General features: G+C 39.4%; 1 protein-coding gene across 7 annotated transcripts in view; it reads right to left on the reverse strand.

Annotated features, from left to right (window-relative positions):
• The window catches only part of VEZT (vezatin, adherens junctions transmembrane protein), a 59,843-nt gene that overhangs the window by 36,968 nt on the left and 9,226 nt on the right, over window positions 1–13,649 (reverse strand). For all 7 annotated transcript variants that reach the window (XM_083806815.1, XM_083806811.1, XM_083806810.1 and 4 more), the window contains exon 2: window positions 3,590–3,724. In XM_083806815.1, the coding sequence (XP_083662941.1) occupies window positions 3,590–3,724 (135 nt within the window). The remainder of the gene's footprint in view (window positions 1–3,589; window positions 3,725–13,649) is intronic.

Here is a 13,649-nt window from a genome sequence, read left to right on the forward strand (position 1 = left end):
GGTACATATTCAGAACTTGGAAACCATTTGTTTCCCAGACATTTTATAATTTCAGTAAACTAGATCAGCAAAGGGTGAGAGAAGGGAAGTGATAATAGTCCAATGTGAAAATGAGGAAATGATTGCATGGGAATTTAAATGATTTGCCTATACCTCATACAGAAGTTTTAACAAAGTCTCAGATCCTCCTTAATCCAGTCTACTTCTTTAAACATGTGGCCAGCTGTCTCTCCCCCATGCTCTTTCCTTTTGAGATACCAAAATGGGACACGCAAACAGAAATCAAAGGACAAAACCAGACTTTCTGACACTAGGTTACAAAAGAAAAGTGTTACTGTTCCCAAACTACTACTCTATCAACAGCAGGAAGAACCAATGACATTTTCTCACTACAAATTACACACAGGTTTCTTCCTTTTTCCCACCCCATATCCTTGTCTAGACTGAGATGAGGCAGTATGAATGTCATGCTGGCGTTTGTAAGACATGTGCAGCCCATTTTCACACACCCTCTGCTGACGCAATACCAGAGGACTTCCTCCCAAAGCAATAAAATTAACAGTAAGATGCTTGAGAGGAATGAAAGGGGAAAAACAGAACACTTACGACTTTTAAAAGCAGTATGTCTTCATGCTTTTAAGGTTCTTATCCCCACAGCACTTTTGTATTAAATTCAGTAGAAGTCATATACATGAACACAGCATCATACTGCTTTACTAATTCCACAAAAATTAATAGGCAAAATAAAGTAATACAGCTAACAAACGTAGTCCAGGTATCACTTCACGGTAATGAACAGATAATCCATCAATGAAATGTCACCCTAATTTTCAATTAACAGCTGTTTAATTAAAGTCTTCCTGGATTGAGCCAAAATAGGTATGTTCAATGTCAACGTATCCACAAAACTGCCAATAGCTTTAAAGTGAAAATTTATTTTCAGTTGTTTTCGTGAGGGTTGTGGTGACTGCCAGCTGACAATTCTGAAAAGTAAAGGTAGTGGACATATAATTTCCAGGAATTCTTCTCAAGCTAGTTTAAATCAAATTTTGAGTTTAAGCCTGAATTAAATTCAGCCTTGCCTCACGAACACTGATAGAAGCAACCATTATTACTAATGTACTAGATATCCACATCAGTAGTAATTACAAGTCAATTTATTCATTAAATTAAAAAAAAAAATCTTACATTAGCGAAACCATTCAATGAAGTGTGGAGACGCTGCAAGAATCATCCCCTTCCCAGCTCCAGTTCACAGGCTAGACACTCAGTGGTCTAGCTCACAGGTCTGCTCAGTGGATCGTGCACCCCGTATCTCATCTATCAGAAGATGGGGCACGAAAGAAGGGAGACGTGGTACACCCCCACAGGAATACAAGTCTTAGAAACTGCGTTTCAAGGCTGTGAAGCAAAGCTCATAGTGCACCTGAGCCATCGGGTAAACACAAACAAACCATGACCAATCTATCCACAAAGAAAGACTCCAACAGGACTGAAGACCAAAACGTCTCCTGTTTTATTACCCTGCCCTTTCAGAATAATGAGTGTGTGAGGAAGGTTAGATAGTCTATGCAGACAGCAGTAAAATGGATACCATTATATGAAAATATGATACACCAACACTTCTCAGAATACCGCTAGATGAATAAGCTTCACACTGCAACTTCTAAATTTCCACTTCAAAGACTGTATATGCCAGTCCTTGCAAGTATACCATATTGTTATAAACAGTTTGCTAACTACACATTCTGTCCCCAGATCAGGAAAAAAAAACATTATCCACATCTACTCACACACTTCTGAATCCTACCCCACGTAACACCCCACATAGAGCAGAACAGATTAAAAAACCCATGAGACAAAAATGCGTCTGATCTAAAACAAAGGAGGAGCAAGGAGGACATGTTCAAAACTGATTTGTTGTTGAAATAAAGCCTAACAAATTGTGACCATTACTTGGCTAATTCCTTGAAGCATCTTGAGAACTATTTGAAAAAAGATCCTAAGAAACGCATCAGCTCACCTCATTTGCCACACGATCCCCCATGCACCACAACCTTCTGGAAAAGGGAGACCTTCTGGAGATCTCAGGGCCACTCCTATCACACTGCCTGTGTTTGGGAAATACGGGATGCTCCCCAATTCACTGCCTGCTAAGAGGAAGGGGGGAACATTGTGGAGCAGGGAAGCAACAGAGGTTATAAATGAGAGGGAAAAGGTTGCGAACCTCTCATCTGAAGATGGCTAAAGAGGTATAAAGCAGGAATGAACATCAAGAAAACTGCTCTGGAAGAAGGCTAAAAGCCACAGCAGGTGAGAGTCAGATAGCCTAAGATGCAGTAATGGTACAATGAAGCTACAGTAAACGGTGGGGTGAGGGGAGAAAGAAATGTTAATTCTTCAGAGACATCACCAAATCAGCCCACAAATGCTTGTTCTGGGCTCTTACCCAAGAGGTACTGCTCAACACATCCCCACCCTGCCCCAGCCTGCAGTGGCCAGGACAGAGAAGTCTGCACAGAGCCTCTTTTTATCCTCCCGGCTTAGCGTCTAACTAGAGCACGTCCACTGAGAATCGAATTCTACACTACAGTAGGAAAACAGGTAGGCAGAAAATAAGTGCTCTTAGCATGCTCCATCTAGTTGCTAAGGAGAAGACACAACGACTACTGAATTTTCTAAAACTTCCCCTTTTCGAACCAGCAAAGAGATTCCTACATCAGGTCTTCAGAAGAGGAATTCCCTCACCCACAGTACAGCTCCTCAGCTGAGTCACACAGCCTATATACTACCTGTGCGTAGACTATAGTAGGTGTTAAGTGGACAAATTAATGCTATAAAAACTATTTTATAGCATTGCCGTATTTTAGTAGCCACCAAGCTCTTAAATCGCAAGCACACTTTTAATACAAAAAATATTATAAAAATCCACAAGCCTTTACTTAAAATAACAGAGAAATAAGAGGTCTGAACTAATGAATCAGCTGAGCCTTGTCAGCTGTTACTGATACAAAATTGCTATAACTACAATTCTACTATCTTGTTCAGACTGGTTTTTGTATTTATACTTCCCAGAAATCATCTTCCTTAATTTTTTGTCACATAATAAATGATATTTAGGAAGTGAATGCCTGAGGTGGGCTGACAACTCTATAAATATCTTGTTCCAGATGATTACAGGTTTTGTTCACAGAATTTAATGCTAAGCTTACAGTAACAATATCCAGTAAATACGATTACTTACAACTCTCAAAAAATACACTATCAAAATGTTGTTTCCTCAGCTCTCATAGAAGCAAAGAAACACTTCAAACTACACTGGAAGACCATAAATTCCAAACATATTTGTAGACAACACATGACAACACTGTTATTGTTAAATTATTATTATTATCATCATTATCATCATCATCATTAATAATAATAATAATTGTTATTATTACAGTAAGAGTTTCACCTTTATACTATTATTATTATTATTATTATTATAGTAAAAGTTTCACCTTTACCGCATCCAATTTTGCCTACTGACAAAGCAATGCAGTTCTCTTTTGAGAAGATAAATACTAAGGAACAGGAAAACACTCACTTTCTGGACAACGTGCACAGTCCGCTCTTTCTGGCCTTCCTCTACTGCACATTGCTTTGCCTTCTGCGACACAGAGGAACATACTTCAAAATCTGTGTGTCCCAAATCCTGCAGATACTGGTAGAGTGGTGAATTCTGAAAGAAAGTTAAAAATAGAAAAAATTTGAAAACAAACAAACAAAACCAAACAAACAAACAAAACCCTCAAAAACTCAAAAACAAAAACCAAGGGTAAATGACATTCCCTATTTACCACAGAACATGACTACAGGATGCCAAAGCACAGTCAAACTGCATGATCAGCAATGAGGTATGCAACAGGAAAAAAAGAACATAGTATCACAGTAACAGCAAAGAAGCCAAATTTTTGCTTTAAATATCTTTCAAGTTTTATCTTAACCATAACAAAAGAGTTGCAAGAGAGTCAATATATGATACTGTAATGAGAAATAAGTATGCAACTAACCAGCTTTTCCTACAGTAATATATTTTCCAGGTTACCCGATTTTTTTTTAGCTTATAACTTACATGTAAGCAATAAATAAATCAAGTATTTGGCAATGTTTTTAGTATATATTTTTAGTATATATTTTAAAGCATTCTTGTGTGACTCTAAAACACTCGATGACACTAGTTTCCTAAAGTTTATAAAAGTTGAATACTTTGTACAGCTTCTAGTGAAACAAACTTTATAACTAGAGCACTTTTAAAACTTCAACAAATGAAGCCTCAGTATAACCTGATGAGGGACCTATGCAGTACTTTACTGAAATGAGAAAAAAAAACAGAGGATGGCTTCTGCTCTATTTGAGGACAATATTAACACTTTTGAAAGCCAACTCTCACAGTTATCAAATAAATAAATAAAATAAAATAAAATAAATATGAACAAAACTAAAACCAACCTTTTAAAGTTGCTGGCAAAGCTACTAATTCAGAAAGAGTCCTTAATGAAACTGCTTAGAGAAAGCAGGAGATTCTGATTGCCATGACATGGATATTCACATTTTTTGATATTTATTTACATAGGCTTTTGGATTTTCTTTCCATCCCTATCGGATGTCTACATTTACTTAACCATTATTTGCCGACATTTATATCTGTGACAGAATTGGCAGAAAGGATATTTACACTAAATCTAGTTCTACCCAGGAGATGTAAAAGGACTTTTTTTTTTTTTTAAGAAACCCTCTCAGTAATCAGTCTTAGATAGCCTAGTTAGTTAGGAATTACTTTTTACCTCTGAAAAAACTTTATCGACACCCCACACTAGTATGCAAACACCAGTGAACTGCATAAGAAGAATACAACTATTTTAAGAATTATAATTTACTACCAGTGGGACAACAGAAATACTAAAGTTAAAAAAGGAAAAGCTTTATAATAATGAGCACTCAATTGTGGAGGTTCACAGAAACACTGACCAATAGTACATCAACTACGAATCATTACATTAGCTATCATTAACTTGCTGATGCGAGTAGTGAAAAAGGCATCTACCATGACCGTGTACCAACATGGCCAAGTCTCAAGTGACTGCCTGCCATACAGTAAGACTTTGAAGCAATCATTGATTCTAGCTTAACAAATGAATTTGTTACTGCTAAGGTTATTATTATTATTTTTTAATCCTATCAACAAGGTGTTCTTTGGATCGCTCTTGCCTATCTAAAGCGTGCAAATGCACACTTTTGCATGCTCCCCGTGAGTAACTAACTCATAACAGATTCAGAGTCCACTCATTACCTGAAACTCAAACATTCATGCCAACTCACAGCTCTGTGCAGGTCCAGACAGTCCCCTCACCCACAATGACAGTGATTGTGCAAAGCACTACGCTACATTAGTGACTCATTTCCTTGTGGGAATTTTCCAGTGTGACACCATGATCCTATCTTTTTCCTAAGTGTCCTTCCTCAATGGTCAAATACTTTTTCAAATGCATAATTAAACAATGCACCCTAATTGAACAGTGCAATGCGCTGGACTGGCTGTAGGGACGCTATGTTTCTAAGTAGAACGTGTCTCTTTATCAGAATTACTAAATAAAATGAGAAAGGAAACATAATAGGCTAGAACATTTCTTTTATTTACACTAAAGGCATAATGGTTTGTATCAGGAACAGTGTAGCCAGCAGGACCAGGGGCGTGATCGTCCCCCTGTACTCAGCTCTGGTGAGGCCTCATCTTGAGTGCTGTGTTCAGTTTTGGGCCCCTCACTAGAAGAAGGACATCAAGGCCCTGGAACACGTCCAGAGAAGGGCCACGAAGCTGGTGAAGGGCCTGGAACACAAGTCCTGTGGGGAGCAGCTGAGGGAACTGGGGTTGTTTAGTCTGGAGGAGGCTCAGGGGAGACCTTACTGCTCTCTACAACTACCTGAAGGGAAGGTGTGGGGAGCTGGGGGTTGGCCTCTTCTCACAGATAACTAGTGATAGGGTTAGAGGGAATGGCCTCAAGTTGCACCAGAGGAGGTTTAGGTTGGAAATAGGAGACATTTCTTCTCAGAAAGAGCAGTCAGGCATTGAAACGTGCTGCCCAGGGAAGTGGTGGAGTCACCATCCCTGGGGGTGTTTAAGCAAAGGTTGGACGTGGTGCTTAGGGACACAGTTTAGTGGGTGACATTGGTGGGAGGGGGATGGATGGACCAGATGATCTTCGCGGTCTTTTCCAAACTTAATGATTCAATGAATGTTACATTATCTCAATAACTTCAGGACAAAACCTGAAATTGAATGGACATGCATAACCATGTCTTCTTAAAATGGTCTCCATACAGAAGCAGGCTGCATACTACCAGCACACCTGAATTACTCAAACCTGCACACACAAAAAGCTCTTGAAGTAACACAGAGGTTTCAGACAGAACCAGACCAAATTTTCCCTTTAGATAAAGGTGTGTATACAAAACTCTGGGGAATTACAGGCCTGTCAACCTGACCTTGGTAACAGCATCACACAGCACATACAGGACAACTGAGAGATCAGAAGCAGCCAGCATGGGTTTATGAAGGGCAGGTCGTGCCTGACTAATCCGATCTCCTTCTATGACAAGATGACCCACTGAGTAGATGAAGGAAAAGCTGTGGATGTTGTCTGCCTTGATTTCAGTGTTTGACACCATCTCCCAGACTATTCTCCCAGAGAAACTGCTGCTAGTGGCTTGGACAGGTGTATAGTTCACTGTCTGGATGGCTGGACTCAAAGACTCATAGTGAATGAAGTTCAACCCCATTAACAGCTGGTCACCAGTGGAACTCCCCTTGGCTTCCCCCAGGCTTAGTCTTGGGGCCAGTTCTGTTTAACATGTTTATCAGCGATGTGCATGAGGGGATCAAGCGCACCCCCAGTAAGCTTGCAGACGATACCACGTTAGGTGGCACTGTTGATCCGGTTGAGGGCAGGAAGGCTTTGCAGAGGGATCTGGATAGGCTGGATTGATGGCCAAGGCCAATTCCACGACAGTCAATAAGGCTATGTGTCAGGTGCTGCGCTGGGTGGTAACACTCCCATGCAGCGATACAGGCTTGGGGAAGAGTGGCTGGGAAGTTGCTGGGCAGAAAAGCACTAGGAGGTGCGGGTCAACAGCCGGCTGAACATGAGCAGTGTGCCCAGGGAGCCCAGAGCGCCAACGGCATCCTGGCCTGCATCAGAAGCAGTGTGGCCAGCAGGACTAGGGAAGCGGTTGTCCTCTGGTATGTAGCACTGGTGAGACTGCACCTTGAATATCGTGTTTGGTTTTGGACCCCTTACTACAAGAAGGGTATTGAGTTCCTTGGGAGTGTGCAGAGCAGCAAAGCTGGTGAAGGGATTAGAAACCTAGATTTATGAGGAGCAACTGAGGGAACTGGGAGTGTTTAGTCTGGAGAAGGGGAGGCTGAAGGGAAACCTCATCACCTACAACTACCTGAAAGGAGGCTGTAGTAAGGAGGGCGTCAGCCTCTTTTCTCATGTGACAACTGATAGAATAAGAGGAAACAGTCTCCAGTTGCACCAGAGGAGGTTTAGATTGGACATGAGGAAGAATTTCTTCACGGAGAGGGTGGTCAAACATTGGAATGGGCTGTCCAGGGAGGTGTGGGACTTGTCATCCCTGGAGGCATTTAAGAGACGCATGGACATGGCACTGAGGGACAGGGGTTAGTGATGGGACCTGGTAGGTCAGGTTGATGGTTGGACTCGATGATCTTAAAGGTCTTTTCCAACCTGTACAATTCTATGAAAACAGCGGATGAACATAGAATGTTTTATTCAAAATCATAGTTTTGATGCTCATTCCAGGCAGGACTCCAAGGAAATTGCATCCAGGTTCCTGGCAGACCTATCCAAGGGGTAGGACATCTCCAGGTCCTAATTGCAGGACACATCTACCTCTCTTTATCTGTCCAGGAGTTGGAGACCTCTTCCCCCCCCCGCCCCAGTTCCCAGCTCAGTCACACGGACCTTAATATTTCCTTGTTACAGCTAGTAGAGATGAGACCAGAACACCAACTTCACCACTGCGTGACCTAAGCAGCTTCCTGCGTGATGGTGTGGTGTTTTAACCCTGCTGGGCAGTGGAACTCCACCACAACCACTCTCTCATTCCCTCTCCTCAAAGAAAATGAGGAAGAAAATATGATGGAAAGGGCTCAAGGGTTGAGATAAGGACAGGGAGATCACTCAGCAACTAACGTCATGGGCAATACAGACTCGTCATAGGGAGATTAAAATAATTTACTGCCTATTACTAGCACATTAGAACAGTGAGAAACTAAAAGCAAACTGAAAACACTTTCTTCCCATCTACCATTTTCTACCTCCTCCCCCTGAGCAATACAGGGGAACGGGGGCTGCAGTCAGTCCCTAACCCTTCACAGTCACTCTCTGCCCCTGCTCCACATGGGGTCCCTCCCACGGGATGCCGTCCTTCCCTAACTGATCCTGTCAGGGCTCCCCACAGGCAGCAGCTCTTTAAAACTGCTCTCTGATCTGACACGGGGCAGCTTCTGGACACTTCTCACAGAAGCCACCCTTGCACCCCCCCTGCTACCAAACCCTTGCCGCATAAACCCAATACAGATGGGAAGTTCAAAACCAAATTGTTTTAACTTGAAAACAAACAAACAAACAAAATGTTTTCAGGCTCTTTCAGCTCAGTAACCTGGAAATCCTGCTTTTTGCTGTCTCCAGTTATGACTATTATCTTGTTACACACACTTGTTACAAGCATAACCAATCATCTTGATCATACTTGTCACAAGCAAGACACCTGAATATTCTTTTCTTTATTGCTACTCACCTAAATACAGACAGCTGTCAAAATAACTCAAATATACCAGGGTGTTTTTCCACTATTATTAGGGTACACCTTCTTGTTTTGGGGGCTTCTGTATTCTGCTCTCTCCACTACATAGAGACAGAAGGCTAGAGAGAAACCATCCAGGTACCCAAATAATGTTAGAGACAGGTGATAGTAACAGCTGTCTGTTGTAGAAATAAGGTAAAATTATTTCCCCTTCTGGGTCACTGCAGAAAGCTCAGGCAGCTGATGGCTTGTCATTACAAGGGATTCAAGCCAGCACCAACCAACTCAAGGGAAATGTAAACTAGGTCTTTGCTAATGATCCATCACAGAGCGAATATTCAGTATGAAAAGCAATCTGTTGGTGTGAGAATTAAAGCTGTGTTTTTGCAGTGTAAAATTCCACTAACTTTGCATATTCAAAAGTGATTTTGCAGGCATAACAGTGGCGTAACAGTGGGGAGTATGTTAAGTAGATAAGGAGACGGTGGAAGGTCCCACTGTCCCAAAATAAGGAAGATGGCTACGAAAAACAAGACAAGCAGTGCAAAATCAGTAAAAATAAAAAATCAAGAGCACTCTAATCACGAGAGAAGAAAAAAAAAAAGGGAAAAGGAGAAAATAATGGTTGGTCAAATAAAATTGTACATACATAGTATAGTAGTAAGTGTTGAGTAGTTTGTGAACCTGTAGCATTCAGCTAATGAGGAAGCAGAGGAATCAAGCGTCAGGTAATAGGGAATGTAAAGTTATGATATACTCTTGCTGTGCACTCCTGCCTGCAGGACGCCCTCCATTGCAATCACGAATAAAAATGCTGCTTCACTGAGATCCTCACCTGAGCCTGTGTAATTGGCTACAGATTGTTTCTCACAAACTGGGGGCTTGTCCAGGAGCCAGTCGCCCGCTGGGGATTGTTTCTCACATTGGCATTGCAGGAGAAGAAGAAAAAAAAAATTATTCTGACTGTGTGAGGTCACTTCAAATGTGCAGGGCACAGAAAGGAATGATCTATGATGAGATCATTTTTTTAAAAGCTGATCAAAAAACCAGTCTAATGCTGTTTAGATTGGTTCCATTTCCCAAAGGAATGGATGAAGAAAGGCAGACAAAGAGATGGAGAGGTAGCCAGAGAGATTCTGTCCACCAAACCCAGGATTAGCTAAAATCCTGAATGCTGTATTTAGTAAATAAAATATTGCAAAGATGTAAGGATGCCTGATTCTTACTGGTTTTTGGAACTATCAAAACCTTGCAATAAATTTTAAGTAGTACAATTTCTACTATCCAGAAATAGTTTTTTTTTTTTTTAAAAAAAAAAAAAAAACACTCTCTCTTCAAATGTTAATGAAACCTTAGCCCCTGGCTGTGATGAATAATTTCATTTGTTCTTGTAATCAAGGTAGAATACAGACACCTTACTAGGTTTTACATAAAATCCTTTTGATTAATTTTTCAAAGGCTTTTAAAATGTCTCCATTACAGTTTGGCATAGTTAGATTTGCAAATTTTTAATACTGCTGGGAACTGGAAAACAGTTTTCTGATTATTGAGTTGGGAAATGATAATTGATTAAAATTTAACTCAAATGTTTATCATATATTCCTTCACATAGATGAGTAGTGTCCTCTTTGAATTTCTTAGGAAGCACTCAGGCTATGACATCCCTCCTCTAGCACACTTTCTCTGGCCCCACTTTTCCTCTCCCCCGTTCTTCCTAAGAGATTACTAGCTGAACTTACAGTCCCCGTTGGAAAACCTCTTTTTTTAAAAAACAAACCAAACCAAACCTTAAATGACCGAGAACTATGCCATAACTAAAATACCTTACTCTGTAAATAAAATATTATTGTTCCTCTTTCTGAATCCATAAAGCCGTGTAAAACGTGGGTGCAGAAAGAACCGAGTAAGAACTGGGTTGAGGCCCTTTTGTAATTAGATGACTAAGAACCTTAACAATACTGATGATAAAATTCTTCCATTAAGAGTGAGTTCTCTTGTGCAGTGCATACAGCTTTACAGTTTGCTCACCTGTAAAATTTGAGGATTACACCTCCTTTTTATTAAAAATATTGATGGCATGTATTGACCTATGCTAACATAAAAACACTATTTATTTACTTATTATATTTAATGTCCTAGGTACCCTCTGACAAGCTTGTCATTTGCAAAGCTGTGTGGTCTGTATAACTCACTGAGGATTTCTCCAGCCATCTATAGCAAATTTCTCCCATGACATATGTCATGATATGACATCTGAAGAAAGATGACAAGTAAGCAATGGCTAGAAAATCAGTAAGGGAATATTAAAAAGTTTAAGGGTAGACTTCATGTATATGAACGTTCACACAAAACTTCCAATATCATCAAAGAATCATAAAATTATAATGTAACCACACAGGTGCAATATGATAACATTCAAATATGCTATATAATATACTACATGTTTCAATTCAAGAGACAGAAGCATTATACTTAACACAAAGCATCCTTCATCTTCACAAAGCTTTAAAAACAGTAATTTAATCTCATAATATGCATTATCTCCCATGAATTATAGCTTTGAATTTCTAGATTACAACCTTAGCCAAAATTCTCACTCTTAGTTGCCCTCATTCCCATTAGAAAATCACAGACATGCACATATTTTTGTGCACACACTTGTAGCCGTGAGAAAAGTTCCTTGGTTTCAGCTCATGCTGTCATGCATCAGTATTGCCAGGCTCAGCTGTTTTCATACACAAATGCCATGATAATAGTAAGAAATATACATCTTGGTTAGGTAAAATAGGATGCAAAAAAGCAGATCCTAGTTCTCCTTGCCTAGAATTAATGTCTTCCTTTTTTCAACAGTCCAGCATTAAAAAAGATTTTGACAGTTCTGTATATGTATTATAGACACTACAGTATTAGTTTGAGAAATTCTGGACATATCAGAAGGCCAGTAGGTTGTAATTTAGCCTTGAAAGAAATCTTTTAGGTTAGAATGTTAGGTAAAGGGACAGCAACACTGTTTCAGTGGATAGTCTGAACACAAAATTTAAAGATGAAATTTCATCTTCCTATTAACACAGCATCATATTATTCTAAAGGCATCTATTTTGTTGTATTTTTGAATCTTTATGTTTACATCCAACCACTCAACTTGAATACTAACTAGAATAGTTACTATCATTCACATCTGACAATCCGGTTCATTTATTTATTTCCAGTTGTCTCTGGTAGAGCAACATGGTAATGAATGATTTAGAAAGTAGAAAAGAAAAAAAAAAGTCATCATTCAGCTTATTGTTATATATTACCATCACAGTACCAGTTACTGATGGCAAACGCCATCTAAAGCAAGTGAGGATACCATGACAGGGTTTTTCAGCAATATGCTGTATTTATATCTGAAGTTTCTTCAAAGTTTTGTCTTCTAAGTCACTTTCTGAGATCACCTAGATACAAGAGAAAGGCATTGCATTTACAATCAGGGCATTTTTTATTATGCTACTTGTCAAAAGCGTGTGCTGGAAATGGAGAACAGTTCCAGATGACAAGATGACATTATTCTTTGATGCACTTCTTACAGGCTAGACAAGGAGAATATGGCTAATAAGTGAAAAGAGTACTGAATAGGAATAAGTTTTCTGAAGATTTTAAGAAACAGGGTTTTCTGGGAACTCAGCAGAAACTGACAACAACAAAAACCCACTTATCTTTGTATTTTCTAATTCACTACTGTCAGACACCCCACAAAGCCATCCAAATGTAAGTAGATGTTTATTGTATTGTATAGTTTTATATAAGCTCCTATGTCCAGAATCAAGAAAAAAGCCCTTCCTCCTCATTCACAACTCCCTGAGCATATGTATTTTTGACTCACACTACTAAAGACAGTATCACTCAAATACTTACGTGTAATTACAACTGTCTTTTTTCATTGTTGAAAGTGGTTGAGTCTCATTCTAAACCCAAGATGTATTACACAGGATTAAAGAACAGTCCACTGAAATTATTTTGGTCTTTAACCTTTTCTCAATGCTTATTTTAATGCCACTTATCATATAGCACTTTATTAGAAAAAAAATCACCTAAACTGAACCAAAGATCAAACATCTTGTTTGCAACTCTAAGCCTACAGTAAAAATAAATACAAAAAAACAAGCCAAACATTAAAAAATAATCAAACACAACACTATGCACTGCTATGTGATGAAAAGGTTGGCAGAGTAGAGAATTCCCTAGCTACAGGAAAGAGCTTACTTTTGATTGATATCTGCTCCAATATCTGTATCTATTGCAGCCCTGAAAGCACAAATATTACACTTTAATATAAGTCCTTTTGTGCATATTCGGAGAAAAGCCTTTGTAATCACAAAGGATATTATAACGCTGTTAGCTTTCATAGTCCTGTTACAATAGCAGCTGAATATCAAAGCCACACCCATATTATTTTTGCTGATGCATCATGAACTAAATGACTCAGGATTTCTCCATTAGAGACGGGGGCTTCCCACACCCAACACTCTTTATCACTCCATGGTAAAATTTACTACCTAGTAGTAAATAGTAAAAAGTACCCTGCTCTAGTTTCCAACTACAGCTAATGGAGCAGAATAACCTTAATAAAAATAATAAAAAAATAATATTTAATGTGATTGCACATAGCAGAGGGTTTAAAGATCTCTTCTTAAAATACAGAAATGGTTTTCTCAAAGCCAAGGATTCTAATGGGCCAGGAACACTGTGGGAGCGCAAACAACCTCCAAAATGAGTACAAGCTATGAATTCTC

Source organism: Anser anser (assembly GCF_964211835.1).
Source record: "Anser anser genome assembly, chromosome: 1".
NCBI classification, from domain to species: domain Eukaryota; kingdom Metazoa; phylum Chordata; class Aves; order Anseriformes; family Anatidae; genus Anser; species Anser anser.